Below are 25,446 nucleotides of genomic sequence, written 5' to 3' on the forward strand. Positions count from 1 at the left end.
AGTGTCATTTACACAGGAATCACTGCATTTATATAGCAGTGATTACTGAATAAATGACAATGGTCCCAAAAATGTGTCAAAAATGTCCGATGGGTCCCCCACAATGTCGCAGTCACAATAAAAATCGCTGATCGCCGCCATTACTAGTAAATAAAAAATAATAAAAAATTATTAATAAAAATGCTATAAAACTATCCCTATTTTGTAAACGCTATAACTTTTGCGCAAACCAATAAATAATCGCTTATTGCGATTTTTTTTACCAAAAATATGTAGAAGAATACGTATTGGCCTAAACTGAGGGAAAAAATGTTTTTAATATATTTTTGGGGGATATTTATAATAACAAAAAGTAAAAAATAATTAGTTTTTTTCAAAATTGTCGCTCTATTTTTGTTTATAGCGCAAAAAATAAAAACCGCAGGGGTGATCAAATACCACCAAAAGAAAGCTCTATTTGTGGGAAAAAAAGGACGTCAATTTTGTTTGGGAGCCACGTCGCACGACTGCGCAATTGTCAGTTAAAGCGACGCAGTGCCGAATCGCAAAAAGTGGTCTGGTCTTTGACCAGCAAAATGGTTCGGTCTGAAAGTGGTTAAAAGACATAGAAAACCTCCATATACATAACCCTATACCCACAGGCGACTACATAAAGTTAAAGAACCATGTGCCAAGGAGGTAAATTTAAGATCATTTGCATTGCTAAATCAGTGCATGTAAATCCATACCATCTCATTGTAAGTTGGATTGCATGTTTTCTTTGCAACCTTCGTTTTTCTCTTGGTTGTCTTTTGTGGATCCGGTAACAGATAAATCTTTACATAGGGGCTTGGCTCATTGGTATCGCGTGGAGGCTAGTAAAAAAAAAAAAAAAAAGCAAAATTGATACATAAAGAATCAGAGAAAAACAAGTGAGTAAGCATAGAAAGTTTATGACTAGGTAATAATTTTACATCTTATACATACAGCTTGTAAAGTTAAAGGCTATTAGATTATGGAAATATTTACAAAATATTTACTATTTTTAATGCAGCTTTCCTAAAACACTTAAAGTGGAGGGCCACCCTGAAAACAAAAAAATATAAAAAATTACAAATAAATATAAAAAAAATAAAATGAAAAAATTTTTTTTTTTTTTACTTACCAGAAATGCCTGTTGCTAGGCACTTTCTCCTAATCTTCCTCTTCCTCCTCCGCGGAGATCTTCTGTCTTCTCTCTTCGTCGCGGCGTCTTCTGGGTAATGGGTCGCGCTGTGTTCTGGGAACTGTGTGTTCCAGAACACAGCGCCTCCCATTCAGAAAGCGCTGCGGGACTCGCGCATGCGCAGTAGCTGCGGGACTCGCGCATGCGCAGTAGGAAACGGGCAGTGAAGCCATAAAGCTCCACTGCCTGTTTCCCTTAGAGGGAATAGCGGCGCCGAGACCCGAGAGCCGAGGGACGGGTTGGCCTAGGGCGGCCAACATCGCGGGCGCCCTGGACAGGTGAGTGTGTTTATTAAGTCAGCAGCTGCAGTGTTTGGAGCTGCTGACTTTTTTTTTTTTTTTTTTTTTTTTTTTTTAAACGGACCTCCTCTTTAAAAGCCCCCTGCTAATTGTGTGTTTGAAGCTATGACCTTTTCATTAAGTATTGCTTTGTTATTGTATGGACCTGTGTATATTGCTGCTTACTAGTCCTGGGTGTGGTGGCTGTATACTTGTTTTCTTTTTTTTTTCAGGCTTCTTTTGCTTTATTTTTATATTTATATTTATATTTATTGGTCTGGGCAGGAAGGTGTTTAAGTGCCCAGTATTGAAGTGGTTAAGAGGCTCCTTTGTCCTCCACTCATTACCTGTATTAATGGCACCTGTTTGAACTTGTTATCAGTATAAAAGACACCTGTCCACAACCTCAAACAGTCACACTCCAAACTCCACTATGGTGAAGACCAAAGAGCTGTAGAAGGACACCAGAAAAAAAAATTGTAGACCTACACCAGGCTGGGAAGACAATCTGCAATAGGCAAGCAGCTTGGTGTGAATGAATGAATGAATGAATGAATGAATGAAATACTTGTATAGCGCACAATGCGAACTGAATCGCCTCTAATCGGTGTGAAGAAATCAACTGTGGGAGCAATAATTAGAAAATGGAAGACATACAAGACCACTGATAATCTCCCTCGATCTGGGACTCCGCGCAAGATCTCACTCAGTGGGGTCAAAATTATCACAAGAACGTTGAGCAAAAATTCCAGAACCACACGGGGGGGGGACCTAGTGAATGACCTGCAGAGAGCTGGGACCAACGTAAAACAAAGGCTACAATCAGTAACACACTACGCCGCCAGGGACTCAGATCCTGCATTGCCAGACGTGTCCCCCTGCTTAAGCCAGTACATGTCTGGACCCATCTGAGGTTTGCTAGAGAGCATTTGGATGATCCAGAAAAGGATTGGGAGCATGTCATATGGTCAGATGAAACCAAAGTAAAACTGTTTGGTAGAAACACAACTTGTCATGTTTGGAGGAGAGAGAATGCTGAGTTGCAACCAAAGAACACCATACCTACTGTGAAACATGGGGGTGGCAACATCATGCTTTGGGGCTGTTTCTCTGCAAAGGGAACAGGAAGACTGATCCGTGTACATGAAAGAATGAATGGGGCCATGCATCATGAGATTTTGAGTGCAAACCTCCTCCATTCAGCAGGGGCATTGAAGATGAAACATGGCTGGGTCATTCAGCATGACAATGATCCCAAACACACTGCCCGGGCAACGAAGGAGTGGCTTTGTAAGAAGCATTTCAAGGTCCTGGAGTGGCCTAGCTAGTCTCCAGATCTCAACCCCATACAAAACCTTTGGAGGGAGTTGAAAGTCCATGTTGCCCAGCGACAGCCCCAAAACATCACTGCTCTAGAGGAGATCTGCATGGAGGAATGGGCCAACATACCAGCAACCATGTGTGACCACCTTGTGAAGACTCAGGCCGCGTACACACGGGCGGATTGTCTGCCCAACTAAGTTCGTCAGACAATCTGACAGACAGTCCCTTCAACTTTTGAATGAACGGACTTGCCCACACACGGCACTTTTTGAGCGGACTAATACGGCGGACTAAGTTCGCCATACAATCCGCCCTACTTTTGAAATGAACGGACTCGCCCACACACGCGGAGGAAAGTCCGCTCATTTCGAGCGCGTCTCCAGGTAGGCGGGGCCCGCGAAGGAGACGTCGCGGGCCCCGCCGCCTGGAATGAATTTAAAGGGGAACCCCAACGCCGAAAAAAATCGGCGTGGGGGTCCCCCCCAAGTCCACAACAGACCCTTGTCCGAGCACGCTACCCAGCCGGCCAGGAAAGGGGGGCGAGCGAGCGCCCCCCCACCCTGAGCCGTACCAGGCCGCGTGCCCTCAACATGGGGGGTGCCTTGGGGAAGGGGGGGCCGCGCGGCCCCCCACCCCAAAGCACCTTGTCCCCATGTTGATGAGGACAAGGGCCTCTTCCCGACAACCCTGGCCATTGGTTGTCGGGGTCTGCGGGCGGGGGGCTTATCGGAATCCGGGAGCCCCCGGATACCGGCCCCCCACCCTATGTGAATGAGTATGGGGTACAATGTACCCCTACCCATTCACCTGTAAAATAAAAGTACCAAAAAAAAACAATATTTTATTGCACAGCTCCGGGGGTCTTCCGTCTTCGGGGGTCTTCTCGCCGGACTCCTCCGCTATCTTCTTGTAGCTCTTTTGCTAGCGGAGGAGTCCGGCTTTCTTCCTCCCCGCCGCCGGCCTCTTCTCCCGACTTCGGGGGTCTTGTCCCCCTCTTCGGTTCTTCTGCCGGGCCACCGCGCCTTCTTATAGCTCTTTTACAGGCGGTGGCCCGGTCTTCTGTCGCCGCTGTCGCCGCCGCCTTCCGTTCTTCTTCTTCTCCAGGAGATGTTGCCTCGACGATCTCTCCGGCCGGAATGCCAGAGCCGCGCTGCGCGGCCACTTATATAGTGACAATGGGGCGGTGTCACATGGTATATGTCACATGGGTTGGTGTCACATGGTGACCCAGCCCCCTTACGATGTCATAGTCCCCATGTGACACCGCCCCATTGTCACTATATAAGTGGCCGTGCAGCGCGGCTCTGGCATTCCGGCCGGAGAGATCGTCGAGGCAACATCTCCAGGAGAAGGAGAAGGAGAAGGAGAAGGAGAAGGAGAAGAAGGAGAAGGAGAAGAAGAAGAACGGAAGGCGGCGGCGACAGAAGAACCGAAGAGGGGGACAAGACCCCCGAAGTCGGGAGAAGAGGCCGGCGGCGGGGAGGAAGAAAGCCGGACTCCTCCGCTAGCAAAAGAGCTACAAGAAGATAGCGGAGGAGTCCGGCGAGAAGACCCCCGAAGACGGAAGACCCCCGGAGCTGTGCAATAAAATATTTTATCTCGTGTGTTGTGTTTTTTTTGGTACTTTTATTTTACAGGTGAATGGGTAGGGGTACATTGTACCCCATACTCATTCACATAGGGTGGGGGGCCGGTATCTGGGGGGCCCCTTATTAAAGGGGGCTCCCGGATTCCGATAAGCCCCCCGCCCGCAGACCCCGACAACCAACGGCCAGGGTTGTCGGGAAGAGGCCCTTGTCCTCATCAACATGGGGACAAGGTGCTTTGGGGTGGGGGGGCCGCACGGCCCCCCCTTCCCCAAGGCACCCCCCATGTTGAGGGCACGCGGCCTGGTACGGCTCAGGGTGGGGGGGGGGGGCGCTCGCTCGCCCCCCTTTCCTGGCCGGCCGGGTAGCGTGCTCGGACAAGGGTCTGTTGTGGACTTGGGGGGGACCCCCACGCCGATTTTTTTCGGCGTTGGGATTCCCCTTTAAGTCCATACCAGGCGGCGGGGCCCCGCCTACCTGGATAGCCGCTCGAAATGAGCAGACTTTTCTCCGGGCGGGAAAAGTCCGCTCATTTCGAAAGTACGGCGGACTGGCACACACACGGGCGGATTGTCCGCTGAAACCAAGTTTGGACGGAAAATCTTACGGAAATTCCGTAAGACTTAGTCCGCCAGACTGTCCGCTGAAAAAGTCCGCTGAAGCCCACACACGAGCGGACTGTCCGCTCAAATGTGTTTCGGCGGACTAAGTTGGGCAGACAGTCCGCCCGTGTGTACGCGGCCTTACAGAAAATGTTTGACCTCTGCCATTGCCAAAGGATATATAACAAAGTATTGAGATAAACTTTTGATATTGACAAAATACTTATTTTCCACCATAATCTGCAAATAAATTCTTTCAAAAATCAGACAATGTGATTGTCTGGATTTGTTCCACATTTTGTCTCTCATAGTTGAGGTATGATGACAATTGCAGGCCTCTCTCATCTTTTTAAGTGGGATAACTTGCACAATTGGTGGGTAACTAAATACTTTTTTGCCCCACTGTATCTTTATCTCTTCATCTCCATTACATGAGGATTGGGGGAATTGGTACTTTCATGTAAGATAGCTAGGAAGGTATTCTTTGGTGCAGTTAACACAACAAGGACACTGCAATTATGGGAAGATCATTGGGCATTTTCTGTACTTGCTGAAAATACTGTATTTCTGGCTTAAAAAAGAAAGAAAACCAATGCAACCATCACATCTAAGGACCTTAAGTTGCATATACTTAATTTTTGTACTTGGATTTAATTGTCCTTTATGGTACATATAATACAGTTTATAAGAAGGTAATTGGCCAGTTATCACAACTAAGTAAAGTACAGATTTAATTAAAGCGGAATTCCGCTTAAAAAAAATAAAAATAAAATTATAGTCAACAGCTACAAATAGTGTAGCTGCTGACTTTTAATAATCATACACTTACCTGTCCCAGGGTCCAGCGATGCAGGGGAACTGAGCCCTGCTCATCTCCCCCTACTCTCTGCAGCGCCGGCATTGTCACTGTGGGCGCATGGCTGTGGCTTCACAGCTGGGCACGCATTGCGCATGCGTCAGCCACGCTGTGACTGGCTGGGCAATCATCTGGGACCTGTGACGTGTCCCAGATGATTGCCGAGAGGGAGGGATGAACAAGTAAGGGACAATGTTGTTGAGACGTACAAGTCAGGGTTAGGTTATAAAAAAAATATCCAAATCTTTGATGATCCCTAGGAGCACCATAAAATCTATCATAAATCAAATGAAAAGAACATGGCACAACAGCAAACCTGCCAAGAGACGGACGCACACCAAAACTCACAGACCGGGCAAGGAGGGCATTATTTAGAGAGCCAGCACAGAGACATAAGGTAACCCTGGAGGAGCTGCAGAGTTCCACAGCAGAGACTGGAGTATCTGTACATAGGACGACAATAAGCCATGTGCTCCATAGAGTTGGGCTTTATGGCAGAGTGGCCAGTAGAAAGCCATTTCTTTCAGCAAAAAACAAAATGGCACATTCTGAGTTTGCGAAAAGGCATGTGGGAGACTCAAAAAACGTATGGAAGAAGGTGCTCTGGTCTGATGAGACTAAAATTGAACATTTTGGCCAAAAAAGAAAATGCTATGTTTGGCGCAAATCCAACACATAACATCACCCAAACACCATCATGTTTTTCAGAATTCAGGACTGGAAAATTGACCAGATATAAAGGAAAGATGGATGGTGCTAAATACAGGGATATTCTTGGGCAAAACCTGTACCACTCTGTGTGTGATTTGAGGCTAGGACAGAGGTTCACCTTCCAGCAGGACAATGATCCCAAACACAGTCAAAGCCCAGACCTCAATTCAATAGAAAATCTGTGGTCAGACTTAAAGATTGATGTTCACAAGTGCAAACAATCCAACTTGAAGGAGCTGGGGCAGTTTTGCGAGGAGGATTAGGCAAAAATCCCAGTGGTAAGATGTGGCAAGTTCAAAGATTTATCCAAATCGACTTGGAGCTGTGATAGCCGCAAAAAGTGGCTCTACAAAGTATAGACTTTAGGGGGGGGCGAATATTTATGCATATTGACTTTTTCTGTTATTTTGTCCTATTTATTATTTGCTTCAACATAAAAAATAAAAATAAATCTTCAAAGTTGTGGGCATGTTCTGTAAATTAAATGATGCAAATGCTCAAACAATCCATGTTAATTCCAGGTTGGGGGGGAGGGGGGGTCAATATTTTGCAAGACACTGTATGTATGCAGCTCAGGGTAATAAGCACCTATGTATGTAGTCCTATGCAAAAAAAAACCATATGTATGTAGTCCTAGGCAAATAAGCACATATGTAAACAGTTTATGGTAAATAAGCCCACGTATCTATGCAGTTTAATGCAGCATATGTATGCATATGTATATTCATATAAGAACATGGCATCCTGCGTTTAAACAATATGCATGCATAGAGGCATGCGTTTATGGAAGCATGTAGGTATGTACTTATGTAAATATGCGTTTAGGCAAAACACAAAAGCATGTGTCCATGTAAACACGCACTTACGCAATACATGCCCATGGAGACATGCATTTAGGGAAGCAAGCATGCATTTATGAAATGTGTTTATGCAACACGTATCTATGCAACATGTCTATGCACCATGTGTTTCTGCATACATGCATCCACGCAAACAGGTACATCTATGCAACATGCCCACAGGTCTATACAAACACATGCATATAAAAACCTGGGTCTACGCAACACGAGTACACACAAATGCGCCATCGTGGCCAGGCTTGGATGGTTGCATGCTGAGCGCTGCCTGCTTGTTGGGCATGGGGGCCATGGGGTGGGAGGGCAGGGGCCCTCTGAAAACGTGCCTATGAAAGCTTGTATTTATTCAAGCAAGCACGTGTCTACGCAAACATGTGCCTATGCAAGTAAGCAAGCATTATGAAACATGTATACTATGCTACACCTGCTCAACTGCACCTGCTCCATACTAGTTATAGTCAGGATTAGCCAAATACATAGGCATCCAATGCAGCCTCTATGCTGCTTAAACAGCCTAAGGCCACTTCCACACCTTTGCGACCCGTCCTGCAATTTGGGACTGCAAGGTTGCCTGACAAGTCATACCCCATGATTTCCAATGAGTACCCTTCACATTTGTGCGTCTTCAAGTCGCAGCAACTTCAAAGCAGCCCCTGCATTACCCTGGACTGCCGTTGACACGACAGAAAAAAAAAAAAAAAAAAAAAAGCTCATGCAGACCCAATGCATGCTATTCTGGAGACACCACTCCTTTAAGTGCACCGATGCCCATTTTCTAAGCATGTGCTTATGCCACATGACTGTATGCAACATCTACGCAAAACGTGTTTAGGCAACAACCTTGCAAGCATGTATACTATGCTGCACCTGCCGAACTGCACTTGGCCTCATACTAGTTTTTACCTATGCATGTCATGCAGCCCTTTTATGCTTCAGATCAGGCTAAAAATAAGCTCCTGCCGACCAAATGCACATTATTCTGAAGTTTGCAAGTATGCACCTGTTCAACTGCATCAGGCTCCATACTATTATTCTGGAGACACAACACTTTAAAGTGCACTTGCTAGGGGTGTATGGACTTAGAGTTGTACAGGCCCACCGGATTAAGCAGTAAGTATGCAGTATATAATCATGGCTTGTCTGGCCACATAGTTCTCCCATAGTGAGTAGAGGTCGACCGATATATCGGCCGGCCGATATTTGCCGTTTTTTAAATAATCGGCATCGGCCGATTGTGTTGATAAAAAGCCGATTCTACAGCGGGACTTTGAAATGACTTCTGTAAGAAGTCAGTGTGAGTTGCCTGAGTCATCATAGCAACACTTTCCTCCTCTCTGGGCAGACTGCCAAGAAAAGAACTAAATGATACAATGTTTACACTTCTGAATGAATGAAGTCATCTCTGTGTAGAAGTTCTCAGTTTAACCATTTAAAGACTAAATCTTTTCTGACACTTGTTGCTTACAAGTAAAAGTCCTGTATTTTCTGCCAGAAAATCACTTAGACCCCCCAAAAATTATATATATTTTTTTAGCAGAGATCCTAGGGAATAAAATAGCGGTTGTTGCAATATTTTATGTCACACGGCATTTGCACAGAGGTCTTTCAAATGCATTTTTTTGGGAAAAAAAATACACCATTTAAAAAATAAAAATAAAATAAAAACAGTAAAGTTAGCCCATTTTTTTTTTTTTTTTTTGTCCAAAAGTTTTGACTACCCGTTTTTATTTAATATATAGTTTTTTTTTTTTTTTAATCTAGATCATACATACAAGTAAACTGATTGGAGGTTTGTTTTGTTTAATAAATGTTTAAAGCGGGAGTCCGCCGGGACTCCGCGTTTTTTTTTTTTTTTTTTTTTTTAAAAGCCAGCAGCTACAAATACTGCAGCTGCTGACTTTTAAAATAGTGACACTTACCTGTCCAGCGTGCCCGCGATGTCGGCACCCGAAGCCGATCTCTAGATCGACACTCGGGTGCTGCCGCCGCCATCTTGGGTATGGGAATCAGGAAATGGAGCCTTTCGGCTTAATTTCCCGGTTCCCTACTGCGCATGCGCGAGCCGCGCTGTGCAATGAGGACGGTCCCCGCTGCCTCTGGGATCTGTGTGTTTCCCAGCAGGCAGCGGGGCACTTGCGGAAGGGGGCGGGCACTTGCGGAAAGGGGCGTAATGTACGCCCCTTTCCGCAGAGAGCTAGCCCGGAAGTGGGTGCAGTTACCTGGATTATCCAGGTAACTGCACCCCCCTCCCCCCTGAAAGGTGCCAATTGTGGCGCCGGAGGGGGGGAGGAATCAGATGAGCGGAAGGTCCATTTTAGGGTGGACCTCCGCTTTAAGTGTAAGAAATTTTCTGTATCATTTATGAAGGCTGCTTTCACACTGGAGCGGGCAGACGTTGATGGTAAAACGCAAGTTTTAGCGGCTCTTTACCATCATTTTAGCGGTGCTATTTGGCTGCTAGTGGGGCACATATAACCCAGCTAGCGGCCAAGGAAGAGGTTAAATGCGCCCATGAAGCACCGCTGCCAAATCGCATTGCATGCGCTTCGGCAGTGGTGCCCATTCATATCAATGGGCAGGAGTGGTGGAGGAGCGGTATACACCACTCCAAACGTGCTGCTTGCAGGACTTTTTTTTTTTAAGATCCTGCCAGCGCATCGCCTCAGTGTGAATGCACTCTGTCTTTCACACAGACTGCAGGGGAGCCATTTTGCAGGTACTTTACAGGCGCTATTTTTAGCCCAAAAGCGCCTTAAAAAACGCCCCAGTGGGAAAGGTGTGTTAGATCAAGGGGGATTAAAAATAAATAAATAAAATAAAATCGGCCTAACATATCGGCCCAAAAAAATCGGCATCATATATCGGCTATCGGCCGCCATGATTTCTAAATATCGGCATCGGCATCGGCCAGAGAAAAACCCATATCGGTCGACCTCTAATAGTGAGTACTCACACTTCACTAGTATCCATGGGTTGAGAATCCCATTATTGTATAGTTATAATGTAATTTCTTGCCATTTAAATTATTTGTATACACAAGAGCCCCTAAGCATGATGCATGTATTCAATATTAATATATACATATATTAATACTGAAAACTGGTCCAATAAAAAAATTACCCCGTTATTTTTTTTTTCAGAACTTAAACATTTTCTTTAATCAGAAATTATTGACTTTAGTTCCCTGTTAATTGCAATGCCACATGCACAGCTTAAAGCAAGATTAAGCAGTGGGTTAAACAGACATCTTTTTTTTAAATTAACCCTTATTTATAGGCGAATCCATATGTTTCTATTTCATTCTGGGAGGACACACTCTCTTGGTCATCAGCTGGCAATTCTTCTGCATGATGTCACAACAATGCAATATACACAGCAAACAAAGCAGCTGATGTAATATACCTGAGAAACATCAGCATAATTCATAAGGGAATATTTTGTTTTACAGCTTGAGTTTTGCTGGTATATAACCGATTAAAGGGCCTGCTTTCTTATTGCTAAATAATTGGCTTATGAAGGAAGCCACACTTACAAGAAAAATAACTCAGTTTTGTTTTTCAATGCAGTGGTTAGTAAAACGAAATAAAAAGAACTCATTAACCACCTTTCCTTTTAGGAGAACAGTTATTACTAAGTCCAGGCTCTGGCATAGCGTAATCACACAATTGTGTTGCGATTACCCTGCCATGGTTAAAATAAACTTCACAATGAAAACTAGATGTTTGCAGTGCTTCATTTCATAAAAAAAAAAGACTTACTGTACATCAGGAATAACAGGATTTTTTTTACTTAAAGCATTTCAGAGATAGTGGGACATCCCAAAGCAGTCTGTCTGAGGGGATAGCAACACAGCAAACATGACAACAAATTTGTGGAATTGGGCTCAACTTGCCACCCAAAGAGCCTTGCAAATCTTTTCAACTTCCATAAAGACATTTTTTGTCAACAAGGGATAAGGGCAGCCACATATACAGACCCTGCATTTTAGTGTAAGATTAGCTTTAAAGCCATAGTAATCTAAAGTAAATGCAGTGCATATTACTACATTATAAAAGACCTACCTACAAAGCCCTCCAGTGCTGCCCTGTCACAGCTCTCCCAGGACCTGGCGCTTCCATCTTCACCCGGTCTTCCTTCTAGATCTTTTATCTACGGCTGCTTGAATAGCAGGGCCGAGATTATGTCACTCCCGTGCATGCACAGAGGAGTCACACTACCACGGCATATGGAGCGGACCATAAATGTGGTCTGAGCTATGCATGTGCAGCTCCAATCACATTATCCACTGACAGATTGGGGTACATTTATGACAGAAGAGACTTCTAGGGTCTCCTCTATTATAAAAAAAAAAAACTGCCTTTCAGCAGATTTTTGTAACTCCTGACTTTACTACCACTTTAAAGGACTTGTTCACCTTTAAAAAAAATTATTTAAAAAAAAATGCACTTTTTTTGTAAGTAAAAAAATTACCATTTACTAATTTTTCCCTAGAAGCCTGTAAAGCATTGAAACCACAATCAGTAGATCAGTACAATGTCAGGATCCTGCAGCCTGTCAGTGTAGCTGTCCGTACCTCTAATACAGGCAAACAGTTACTTTAGTCTAAAAAAAGAATCAATGAACTCTGAGGATACTCACCAGTGCCCTCATATTTCATTGAGAACTACAATCTGTCAGCCACAAAGTATGTTGGTACTTGTAGTCTATTCATTCACAAAATTTTGTGAGCAGAGCTCTTTTCAAATTGTGACAGTGAGTACAAGGAGAAGGCCCCAGCTCACTGTCACAGGCAAGGAAGAGAGTAGGGGAGGTAGCAAGGGCAAAAACATGTTACATGCTCCAGCCTAAACATGGGTGGAACATATAACATGTTCCCTAAGGTGAACGTATCCTTCAAGGATCAGTTAGCACAAAACACTTTATTTGTATACAACACATTCTATGTATACATACATGCATGCATTTGTTTAGACAGGGTTCATAAGCACCCTGCATTTGGAAGTTCTTTATATAAATTGAATATTTGAATATAACCAAAATAATGATTTGCATACACTTGATCTGATTAGGCATTTACTGTGTAGTTTTCTATGAGGGGAGAGCTGCACTTTTTTTTTATAATGTAATATAATTATAGCACTGATAAAATCATTTTATTTTAAAGCAGAGGTCCACCCTAAAGTGGACCTCCGCTCATCGGAACCCTCCCCCCCTCCGGCGCCACAATTGGCACCTTTCAGGGGGGAGGGGGTGCAGATACCTGTACAGTACAGGTATTCTGCACCCACTTCCGGGATAGCTCTCTGCGGAAAGGGGCGTATATTACGCCCCTTTCCGCAAGTGCCCGCCCCTTTCCGCAAGTGCCCCGCTGCCTGCTGGGAAACACACAGATCCCAGAGGCAGCGGGTGTAGTGTCATATTTTGCTGCCTATCACAGGATGCTGCGGAAGTGACGTTTCCGCCAGAAATTGCGTACCGCGCATGCGCAATGCGCTCCAAACACTCGCGCCGTGCGTTCCAACATAGTTTCGGCAATACAGTTCAGCGAAACCATCACATAATGTTACGGAAGTGACGTTACAGACAACACAAACACTGGGCCGTGTGTCACAACACTAATACTTCCCTTGTTACCTAGTATCATTATTTACCAACCATGCTGAGCTACGTGCCGTGTTAGGTTTTACATTGCTGGGACTTGTAGTGCCTATCCTGAGCTACATGCTTCAATGTTCAGTGTCCTCATCCTTATCCCCGAGCTTCAATGTTCAGTGTCCTCATCCTTATCCCCGAGCTTCAATGTTCAGTGTCCTCATCCCTATCCCCCTGCTTCAATGTTCAGTGTCGTCATCCCTATCCGCGAGCTTCAATGTTCAGTGTCCTCATCCCTATCCCCGTGCTTCAATGTTCAGTGTCCTCATCCTTATCCCCCTGCTTCAATGTTCAGTGTCCTCATCCATATCCCCCTGCTTCAATGTTCAGTGTCCTCATCCATATCCCCCTGCTTCAATGTTCAGTGTCCTCATCCCTATCCGCGAGCTTCAATGTTCAGTGTCCTCATCCCTATCCCCGAGCTTCAATGTTCAGTGTCCTCATCCCTATCCGCGAGCTTCAATGTTCAGTGTCCTCATTCTTATCCCCGTGCTTCAATGTTCAGTGTCCTCATCCTTATCCGCGAGCTTTAATGTTCAGTGTCCTCATCCTTATCCCTGTGCTTCAATGTTCAGTGTCCTCATAGCTATCCCTGTGCTTCAATGTTCAGTGTCCTCATCCCTATCCCTGTGCTTCAATGTTCAGTGTCCTCATCCTTATCCCTGTGCTTCAATGTTCAGTGTCCTCATCCTTATCCCCGAGCTTCAATGTTCAGTGTCCTCATCCTTATCCCCGAGCTTCAATGTTCAGTGTCCTCATCCCTATCCGCGAGCTTCAACGTTCAGTGTCCTCATCCTTATCCCCCTGCTTCGATGAGGACACTGAACATTGAAGCATGGGGATAAGGATGAGGACACTGAACATTGAAGCTCGCGGATAGGGATGAGGACACTGAACATTGAAGCTCGCGGATAGGGATGAGGACACTGAACATTGAAGCTCGCGGATAGGGATGAGGACACTGAACATTGACGCTCGGGGATAAGGATGAGGCACTGAACATTGAAGCACGGGGATAAGGATGAGGACACTGAACATTGAAGCAGGGGGATATGGATGAGGACACTGAACATTGAAGCACGGGGATAAGGATGAGGACACTGAACATTGAAGCACGGGGATAAGGATGAGGACACTGAACATTGAAGCAGGGGGATATGGATGAGGACACTGAACAATGAAGCACGGGGATAAGGATGAGGACACTGAACATTGAAGCAGGGGGATAGGGATGAGGACACTGAACATTGAAGCTCGGGGATAAGGATGAGGACACTGAACATTGAAGCTCGGGGATAAGGATGAGGACACTGAACATTGAAGCACAGGGATAAGGATGAGGACACTGAACATTGAAGCACAGGGATAAGGATGAGGACACTGAACATTGAAGCACAGGGATAAGGATGAGGACAATGAACATTGAAGCACGGGGATAAGGATGAGGACACTGAACATTGAAGCAGGGGGATAGGGATGAGGACACTGAACATTGAAGCTCGCGGATAGGAATGAGGACACTGAACATTGACCGCACGTAGCTCAGCATGGTTGGTAAAAAATGATACTAGGTAACAAGGGAAGTATTAGTGTTGTAACGCACGGCCCAGTGTTTGTGTTGTATGTAACCTCACTTCCGTAACATTATGTGATGGTTTCGCTGAACTGTATTGCCGAAACTATGTTGGAACGCACGGCGCGAGTGTTTGGAACGCATCGCGCATGCGCAGTACGCAATTTCTGGCGGCAACGTCACTTCCGCAGCATCCTGTGATAGGCAGCAAAATAATAGCAGCTGAAGCCATAATTTTTCTTCACCATAAGCTCCGCCCGCCCACCCGCAAGTCTCCGCCCACTTGAGTATAATTTTTAACCACCGCTTAAGATTCAGGGGCATGTTAGTGGGGTGGGCGGGGCTGCTGCTGACGTTCTAAGCATCTGTTCAGCTCCGCCCGCCCACCCGCAAGTCTCCGAGTATAATTTTTAACCACCGCGTAAATAAAGCTCTTGCGCATGCGCCGTTAAGATCACGGACTTGGCGCACGCGCAGTAAAGGCCCGCCGTCAACTGTTACAGTGACGGAGCCGCACCGGAAGTGACGGGGTGAGCGAAATTCACGGGTCGCAGGAAATTTTACCACACCGTCCTTATTGGGCAGCGCTATTCTCGCATGCGCAGTAGGGAACCGGGAAATGAAGCGGAAAGGCTCCATTTCCTGATCCCCATACCCAAGATGGCGGCGGCAGCACCCGACATACGATCTACAGATCGGCTTCGGGTGCCGACATCGCGGGCGCGCTGGACAGGTAAGTGTCACTATTTTAAAAGTCAGCAGCTGCAGTATTTGTAGCTGCTGGCTTTTAAAAAAAAAAAAAAATGCGGAGTCCCGGTGGACTCCCGCTTTAAGCTGTTTGAAAAGATATGCTAATTTGCTTTTCAGCTTGTAACATATACAGAGCAAGGAAATTCAAATTAGAAGTAAAACTGAAAGCACAAAAAAAGTACCATTTTTAAAAATGCCTTACTCAGGGTCATAAAACTGTAGCATATCATTTTTTCGGGAATACCTTTATTTGTTTTTGATTAGGTTTAAAAGAATAACAGAATAATAGTAAGAATAATCTAAAAGAATACAAAAAACACAGAAGATATTTACCAGACCCCGAATATGCATCACCATAATAAACAACTGGTTGTTTTTATAGGAGATGGATAACTTGACCTCTCCTCCAACAGTCCCCACTGGCACAGACCATGTTGCATCTGAAAACACATGAAAAAATCTATTGAAATAAAACATCAAAATCTAATGTGTGTGTGTTGAATAGGAGGTGAGGCACCACTCCATTAACCACCCCCCCCCCCCCCCCCAGGGATTTTTGTTAAAACAAAACATGTACTTGTACTGTAAAATTTTACCAAAACTCTGCAAAAAGAAAAACCTCTTGCTCTTCAGGCATTTTAGTGCTAAAAATAGTGCCTGTTAAACACCTGAAAAGCGCCTCTCAAGCCTCCACAGTTTGAAAGCCGAGTGCTTTCAAACTGGGGCGGTGCGCTTGCAGGACCGAAAAAAAATTCCTGCAAGCAGCGTCCTTTGGGGTGGTGCATTAGCAGTGTATGCACCGCTCCCTAAACCTCCCCTGCCATTGAAATCAATGGGCAGCGCTGCCGAAGTGCCGCAGCGATTTTTGTCCGTGTTTAACCCCTTGCTAATCCCTTGGTTAAAAGCTCCCCGCTCCTGACACATTGCGCAGGTAAAGCGGCGCTTTACCATTAGCATGGAATTTTCAGTGTCAAAGGGGTCTTAGAGAGAGACATTTTGGGCAAAAGAGAGATGTAAGTGTCTTTTGCTTAGAAGCTTTTCCCCTGGCTCCTAGTGATTTTTTTTCTATTTGGTGTACATCCTGGTATGCTGAAAATAGAGCTGGTTGCTGAAGATAATGTAATACCTGTGTACATGTACAGGAGTAACATCATCAGTGACTGACCAATGGCAAAATTTGAGCATTGCACTGGAAATGGCAGCAACAGAACACTTGACTTGTCAGTGGTGGAGGATGGCACTGTAGGAGTAAGTAGATGTGTCACAATGTGCAAGGAGGTTGTGCATACTTTAAGACTTCACACACATTGGACATGATGTAAACTCTCCTAGACGCCTTTCCTTCTGGCAGCAGAGCTTTCACAGAAAAAACCTTTGATGCTTGTAAACTCAGGTAACGCGTTTAGGTACGTTGCAGTGAAAACTGGATTTGCCTTTCGGAAATAACCACCTATGTGTGCTTGGACACATAAGTTAACATGCAGGGGCATTTAGAGGCAAGATATAAAGGGCATGATCAGGTGGAAGATGTGATGATGAATTATGTACAACTCAACTACCCTGAAGTACAAGGTGATGTTAGACCTTGAACAATTTTAACTTTAGCAGGTAATTTGTTATACAGTTACAACTTAATGTTGTAAATTTAAAAGCATGTTTAACCACCTGACACCACCTCATCGGCGTACATCAATGATGGACAAAAATTACCCGTTTTAAAATGTTATAACAAAATAAAATTCAAATTTTACTTTTTTTTAACAAAAAACAAAAATCGAACAGGTATTTAAATACCACCAAAAGAAAGCTCTATTTGGGAGAAAAAAATGATAAAAATGTCATTTGGGTACAGTGTTGTATGACCGCGCAATTGTCATTCAAAGTGCATCAGCGCTGAAAGGTGAAAATTGGTCTGGATAGCAGGGGGGGTTTAAGTGCCCAGTAAGCAAGTGGTTAGTCAAAGGAAAGTGACAGGGCTTTTTCTTACAAAAAGAGATATCTATTCAAGAGCTAAAGCTTTTAAATCACAAATTTATTTTTAACTATAAACTCTACCAGAAGGTCTTGGTTGTGTAGTATTGCCAACATTCTTCTCATCACGAGGAAGGGAATGGAAGAAAGTATACACCAGATCACACTGTAGAGAAAAAAAAAAAAACATTAAGTAACAGGTCAAGAAAAAATATATCCTATATTAATCTCATCTCAACAGAGCCAACAATGGAACCATTCATGCAATTGGCTACATAAATAAAACGGCTTGATCAAAATTATGACCACTGGGTTGTATATTTATTGTATCTTGAATGAAAACTGCACCAAAAATGTGCTTTCCTGGGTTTAATTTCTACACAAGATATGCATGTACCTCTAGTTTTATAGTAGATCTACTCTCCAAAACACCAAGATGGCATTCAAACAGCAGCAGTAAGGTTTTACCAAGGGTATATTGTTGTTTTTGAAAAATAAAATGCCAATTAAAAAAAAAAAAAAAAAACAAATCAGAGAAAAAAAAAACACTTTGTGAAAGAGCTGTTTACGTGATTGTGACAGGTCATGTAAGCATGTTCTCCTTCCGTTATGGAGACCTCTCAGCTCCGTTGAGCAGAAAGTGCTCCATGCATCCTTCGTCTTAAGAATGTGTCTCAAAATCCAGGCCACAGTACTGATGCCTATTCAATTCCTTGTGCTTCGATGCTTACAACAGTAAAAGGACATATTGCAATTGTGATATGCGGACAAGGTGATATTTATACATCTCACATTTTTTCGGAGAGCCAGGGAGAAGAAGCAAACATGCCATGCTCCAAATATTTAACCACAGCAGTGCACCATTTAAAATTTATGAGGAAGCACACACATTAATACATACTTATGAAGCTGATCAGACTTTTTTTATTCAGAGCTTTTTTTTTTTAGAAACTACACTTGTTTAAAAGCTGCTTTTTAGTGCAATGTCCACTTTAACAGATGACATAATTATGTTCCATTAACAACACAACCCACAACGTGAGATAGCATATTATTTTGCAAGTTGAAACAATATTAACCACTTTCAGACCGGACCATTTTGCTGGTAAATGACCAGAGGTCTTTTTACACTTTGGCACTGCGCTGCTTTAACTGGTAATTGCGCGGTCATGCAATGTTGTACCCAAACAAAATTTGCGTCCTTTTCTTCCCACAAATAGAGCTTTCTTTTGATGGTATTTGATTGCCTCTGCGATTTTTATTTTTTGCGATATAAACGTAAAAAGACCGCAAATTTTGAAAAAAAATGATATTTTCTACTTTTTGTTATTAGAAAAATCCAATAAACTCAATTTTAGTCATACATTTAGGCCAAAATGTATTCAGCCACATGTCTTTGGTAAAAAAAAAGTCAATAATTGTATATTTATTGGTTTGCGCAAAAGTTGTCACATCTACAAACTAAGGTACGTTTTCTGGAATTTACGCAGCTTTTAGTTTACGACTGTCTATCTCATTTCTTGAGGTGCTAAAATGACAGGGCAGTACAAAACCCCCCCAAATGACCCCATTTTGGAAAGTAGACCCCCTAAGGAAATTGATAAGAGGCATGTTGAGCCCATTGAATATTTTATTTTTTTGCCTCAAGCGATTGAATAATGACAAAAAAAAATTTTTTTTTTTTTTTTTACACAAAGTTGTCACTAAATGATATATTGCTCACACATGCTATGGGCGTATGTGAAATGACACCCCAAAATAAATTCTGCTGCTTCTCCTGAGTACGGGGATACCACATATGTGGGACTTTTTGGGAGCCTAGCCGCGTACAGGGCCCCGAAAACCAAGCACCGCCTTCAGGCTTTCTAAGGGCGTAAATTTTTGATTTCACGCCTCACTACCTATTACAGTTTTGAAGGCCATAAAATGCCAAGATGGCACAAAACCCCCACAAATGACCCCATTTTAGAAAGTAGACACCCCAAGCTATTTGCTGAGAGGCATGTTGAGTCCATGGAATATTTTATATTTTGCCACAAGTTGCGGGAAAATTACAAACTTTTTTTTTTTTTTTTTTTTTTTCACAAAGTTGTCACTAAATGATATATTGCTCATGCATGCCATGGGCATATGTGAAATGACACCCCAAAATAAATTCTGCTGCTTCTCCTGAGTACGGGGATACCACATATGTGGGACTTTTTGGGAGCCTAGCCGCGTACGGGGCCCCGAAAACCAAGCACCGCCTTCAGGCTTTCTAAGGGCGTAATTTTTTGAGTTCACTTCTCACTACCTATTACAGTTTTGAAGGCCATAAAATGCCAAGATGGCACAAAACCCCCACAAATGACCCCATTTTAGAAAGTAGACACCCCAAGCTATTTGCTGAGAGGCATGTTGAGTCCATGGAATATTTTATATTTTGCCACAAGTTGCGGGAAAATTACAAACTTTTTTTTTTTTTCACAAAGTTGTCACTAAATGATATATTGCTCACGCATGCCATGGGCATATGTGAAATGACACCCCAAAATAAATTCTGCTGCTTCTCCTGAGTACGGGGATACCACATATGTGGGACTTTTTGGGAGCCTAGCCGCGTACGGGGCCCCAAAAACCAAGCACCGCCTTCAGGCTTTCTAAGGGCGTTACAGTTTTGAAGGCCATAAAATGCCAAGATGGCACAAACCCCCCCCCCCAAATGACCCCATTTTAGAAAGTAGACACCCCTAAATTTAGGGGTACACTAGTGAGACTAGGTAATAAATGGCGGGTGCCCTGAAACTATAAAAAAATAACTAACCAACCAGCGTCACCTGTAACAGTTATATGGTGATCACTGGTGAAAGGGTTAACTAGGGGGCAATCAGGGGGCTTTATGCGGTAGTATATGGGGGTCCCTGGCGCTATAAAAAGCTGCGGCGAACCTAAATACCTACCTGCCTAACTAGCGTCACCTGTGACACTAATACAGCGATCAGAAAAACGATCGCTTATTAGGCTGGGTTCACACTGGAGCGATGCGGGAACGCCACGAATGCGCGGCGGGTTCCCGCATCGCATGCCTCCCGGCGGCAGTTCACACTGCCCTATGCGAACTGCTGGGAGTGTCAGTGAAATGTTAATGACACCCCCAGATCAGTTCGCATATCGCAGTGCGATCTGCAAACTTGGATCGCATGGTGTGAACACCCATGCGATCCGATTCTGCTGCGGACCAAAAAAAGGGTCCCGTGCGAGTTTGCGGCGGGTGCGGCGGGTGCGACACGAATTCAGCCATACTATCTGTATAGCTGAACTCGAATCGCACAGAGATCGGATGTGATTTGCACTGCAGTGCGGTGCGAATCACATCCGTTCTCATAAACCGCTGCAATGTGAACCCAGCCTTAGTGACACTGGCGACGGGGGGTGATCACGGGGTTAAACCTTTATTGGGGGGGTTAGGGGGGTACCTTAGAACTAAAGGGGGCTAACCCTAACTGCCCTAACAGTTATTAGTCACATATGACACCTGCCGGGTGATCAGGGGGTTAAACCTTTATTAGGTAATAAATGGCGGGTGCCCTGAAACTATAAAAAAATAACTAACCAACCAGCGTCACCTGTAACAGTTATATGGTGATCACTGGTGAAAGGGTTAACTAGGGGGCAATCAGGGGGCTTTATGCGGTAGTATATGGGGGTCCCTAGCGCTATAAAAAGCTGCGGCGAACCTAAATACCTACCTGCCTAACTAGCGTCACCTGTGACACTAATACGGCGATCAGAAAAATGATCGCTTATTAGGCTGGGTTCACACTGGAGCGATGCGGAAACGCCGCGAATCCGCGGCGGGTTCCCGCATCGCATGCCTCCCGGCGGCAGTTCACACTGCCCTATGCGAACTGCTGGGAGTGTCAGTGAAATGTTACTGACACCCCCAGATCAGTTCGCATATCGCAGTGCGATCTGCAAACTCGGATCGCATGGTGTGAACACCCATGCGATCCGATTCTGCTGCGGGCCAAAAAAAGGGTCCCGTGCGAATTTGCGGCGGGTGCGGCGGGTGTGGCGGGTGCGGCGAATGGCTGAACTCGAATCGCACAGAGATCGGATGTGATTTGCACTGCAGTGCGGTGCGAATCACATTCGTTCTCATAAACCGCTGCAATGTGAACCCAGCCTTAGTGACACTGGCGACGGGGGGTGATCACGGGGTTAAACCTTTATTGGGGGGGTTAGGGGGGTACATTAGAACTAAAGGGGGCTAACCCTAACTGCCCTAACAGTTATTACAGTCACAAATGACACCAATGCAAAAAAAAAAAAAAAAAAAAAAAAAAATGACATTGGTGTCACTGTGACTGGGGGGCAGGGGTAATTGGGGGGGTGATCGGGGGGTAAAGGGGGGGTGTGAGTGTGCCTGGCATGTTCTACTGTGTGTGGGATGTGTTGGTGCAACTCACTGATCCGCTCTCCTCCGTGTCGGAACGAAAAATACCGACACGGAGGAGAGAATACATCACTTCCTCTCCTGTGTTTACATTACAGGAGAGGAAGTGATGTCACCGGGGATTTCCATTCGTCGGGAGCGATCGCGAGGGGGTGGCCATGAATGAATGGCCGTCCCCTCGTCCGGGATCGCTCCCGAACGAAAACCGACCGCCGCAGGCACCGGGCGGGGGCCCGATCGGGCCCCCGACCCGCGGGAGGCAAAGCACGTACATGTACGTGCTTATGCCTGCCCGTGCCATTCTGATGACGTACATCGGCGTGAGGCGGTCGGCAAGTGGTTAAACTGACTATCAATTCTCTGTGAGACAGTAAATTGACTTAAATGTGAACTGCAAGAATTTTAGTATAGCTATACCAATCTTCAGCTGGACCTTGGTTTGTTCAAGCCCCTTGAGATTTTTGAGCGAGGAGTCTTTGCAGTGTGCATTTTTGGGCAACAATTTTTGCTTTTGTTATTGAAATAATAATTGTATTATTGGTGTGATAAATCCTACACCGTGTAAATGCTAGGCTTAGGGGTTACGTTAACTTTAGGAGTAATATTTAGTGGTAAATTAGTAGTAGGTTTCAGGTTCAGGTCCCCTACAATCCATGCCAGACCCTTTGGGGAATTCCTGACTGACAGCAGGGATACATCACTGGTTGGTAGGATGCCATTGGGTAGTTGCTCAACAACCCGCAAAAAATGCACCAAAATATATGTACTTGCATTTTAATTGTGTTTTGGGTGCATTTCTATTGACGTCTATGTGCCAAAATCATGCAGCAACCACACCAAAGTAGCACCAGAACCTTTTCCAAAAATATGCCGTACTGTGTTGATGCGAATGGACACCATAGAGAACAATGTGACTTCCCTTCTCATGTTTTCTGTGCAACACAAAACACACTAGTATGAAACAGGCCTTAATCATTTAAAAACTCATAGTGAAAACCATGCTGAATCCTTAGTTCTGTCCATCAGACTATTTGTACCCGTGTTCTTAAAGCGGTTCTGCACACACGTTTTTTTTTTTTTTTTTACATGTTACAATTATTACCACTCTCACGTTAAACTCACTTTTTAGATTTCTTTCCGGTATCCAGGTCCATTTTTAGTTAAAATAGTCACTTTTAAAAAGTTTGTCACTGAGTTTTCATTTTGCTTGTGGGCATTTGAAGCCCACAAGCAATCACATCCTTGTTCCATTTCGTTTGAACTACCAGCATGCCTTGCTGGTTCCCGCGCATGCTCACTGGCAACAGCGCAGAGTGGCGTAAACATCTATATTGCCATAACGTCCCTGAAATCACGCAAGATTTTACGTCCGCATCGACTCCTGGGATGAATGACACCAGATCCCAGGAGACAGTGTGGCAATCACAGCAAATGATGCGGATACTGGCAAAATCCCCGCCCACAGCCGTAGAGACAGAGGAATGTGTGCATAGACAGGGCCAATGATTGAAAGGTACGATTCCAAAAAAAAGCAAAAACGTCCATTTAGCACTCTTTGGTAGATTTGGAAGGCAGTGAGATAAACTACAAAAAGTGTGTGCAGAGCCGCTTTAAAGTTACATGCAATGTGTGTAATTTACATAGGGCAATCATAAGTGGTGTGCAGGCTCCATCTAGTGTTCCTTTTTGGTATTGCTGCAGTTCTGTTTATTTAGAGTTACTATGTGTAGTTAAGGAAGTTGTTAATAAGCAGGGAATTCTGGGTAGGATCTTTACAGGAAGTGAAACAGCAACCATTCTTGGAAGGAAATACTCAGCAAGCAACACATGTATTTCTCAATCCATCGTCATCACCCCTTAGAGAACTTAAAAAGTATGTTTTTACTATCTGATCCTATATTGTTGCTTCTGCAATGTATGCTGTATAGTATGCAATATTGAACTTATTGAGGTCTATTTCTGTTATTTTGTAGTTTCACCTGGCTTGTTCTAATGAAGCTGAGATCAATAAGGTTTAGATATATGTCCTTGAGACAGAACATCCTTTACTACAAGTGATAGAGTGATATAATACCCTAATTAAAAAAAGTTACACTAAATAAACAGAATATACCAATATGCTCTTCTATTTGAGGGTATGTATAACCTTTCACAGAGATCACAAAATGACATCTTGCCATCACAAGATGGCATCATTGTTTAGGCTTCACCCAGGGCTATATTTCCTGGACTGAGATACTGGCTCAGAGATGGCCGAGTCATGTAAATCCTAGTGGCTACATACAGTATACACAATTGCTTGCTGCAGCTTCTGTTCTAGTACTTTATAAAAAGTTACAGTATGACATTTGGAACACTGGGGTAGAAGAGAATGGAGAAAGGACTACCTGCAGAAGACCGATGACATAATCCCAAGTTTCAGGACTGTACTTTGTCAAAAGAAAGCACATTTTTGAAAAGTGCCATTGTTGCTCCATATTGCGATATGTCAGGAATTCATTCATATAAAGGTATATACTGAAACTGAAATGTCAGTTTTAATTAAAAACACACAGTTTCAACGCAACTTGGTTCATACATGCAAACCTGGTCACCAACTACAAGAAACGTCTTAACTCTTTGCTTGCGCTCCAGACGTTCTCCACCAAGTACTGTACTATGTCATGTTTGCTTGGGGATCAAATACTTATTTTACTCAATGAACTGCAACTTAATTTATAGCATTTGTTTTATGTGTTTTCTTTCTAGATTTTTGGTTGATATTCTGTCTCTATTATTTAAAATACACCAATGATAAAAAGTATAGAACCTTAATTTTTCAAGTGGGAAAACTTACAAAATCTGCAGAGGATCAAATAATTATATTCCCCACTGTAGTTACCATCTAAAGCACCTCCAGACTCAAATTAACTATCAGAAAATGAATCGTCTGCAACTTGCAACATAACATTTATCCATACCCCACAAAGACTATTTCCAATAAACTAAAACTCAAAAACGACTACGTAGCCTGTCGTTTTTTTCCCAAAAAGGTTTGTGAAAAGTGGACTGTTTATACTTAAAGTGATTGTAAAAGCTTGTGTAAAAACAAAACAAAAAAATGCCTATACTTATCTGCTCTGTGCAAGGATTTTGCACAGAGCTGCCCCATCCTCCTTTTCTGGGGCCCCCGGCGGCGCTCCTGACTCCTCCTCGAGTGCCCCCACGGCTGCATTCCACGGAGGCACTTGTGCGGGTGTGTTCCTGAGTCCTGCTGCTGCGTCTACTGACACAGACAGCAGGACTTGGCCTCCCCCCATGACTGGATTTGATTGGCGGCAGCGGAAGCTAATGGCTCCTGCTGCCATCTATCCAATGAAGAATCGAGAGAATGGATGGAGCTGCTCTGCTCATTCCTCGACACTGGAACAACCAGGTTCAGGTAAGAAAAAAGGCTCTGGGGGCAGCTGCACCACAGAAGGAGTTTCACATTAATGCATAGAATGCATTAAGGTGAAAAACACTGATGGTTTACAACTGTGTTCGCTGCCTGCATTTCCTGCCATGCATCATGGTACTATCGGCTACCCCATACTTCACACACCGGTAAATACTAGTGACCCATGGAAGAAACTGCCAACCAAACATGTGACACACTCAGGGCTGAAA

The 25,446-nt window shown here is 44.2% G+C and overlaps 1 protein-coding gene across 1 annotated transcript in view; it reads right to left on the minus strand.

Annotated features, from left to right (window-relative positions):
• The window catches only part of PIK3C2B (phosphatidylinositol-4-phosphate 3-kinase catalytic subunit type 2 beta), a 935,041-nt gene that overhangs the window by 15,421 nt on the left and 894,174 nt on the right, over positions 1-25,446 (minus strand). Inside the window, exons 30-32 of the mRNA XM_077481256.1 lie at positions 17,448-17,529; positions 15,726-15,832; positions 729-854 (exon numbers count right to left, since the gene is read on the minus strand). Of these exons, the coding sequence (XP_077337382.1) occupies positions 729-854; positions 15,726-15,832; positions 17,448-17,529 (315 nt within the window). The remainder of the gene's footprint in view (positions 1-728; positions 855-15,725; positions 15,833-17,447; positions 17,530-25,446) is intronic.

This window comes from Lithobates pipiens, unplaced genomic scaffold (assembly GCF_037356315.1).
Source record: "Lithobates pipiens isolate NorthernLeopardFrog02 unplaced genomic scaffold, aLitPip1_a1.2 Scaffold_16, whole genome shotgun sequence".
In the NCBI taxonomy this organism is placed as follows: domain Eukaryota; kingdom Metazoa; phylum Chordata; class Amphibia; order Anura; family Ranidae; genus Lithobates; species Lithobates pipiens.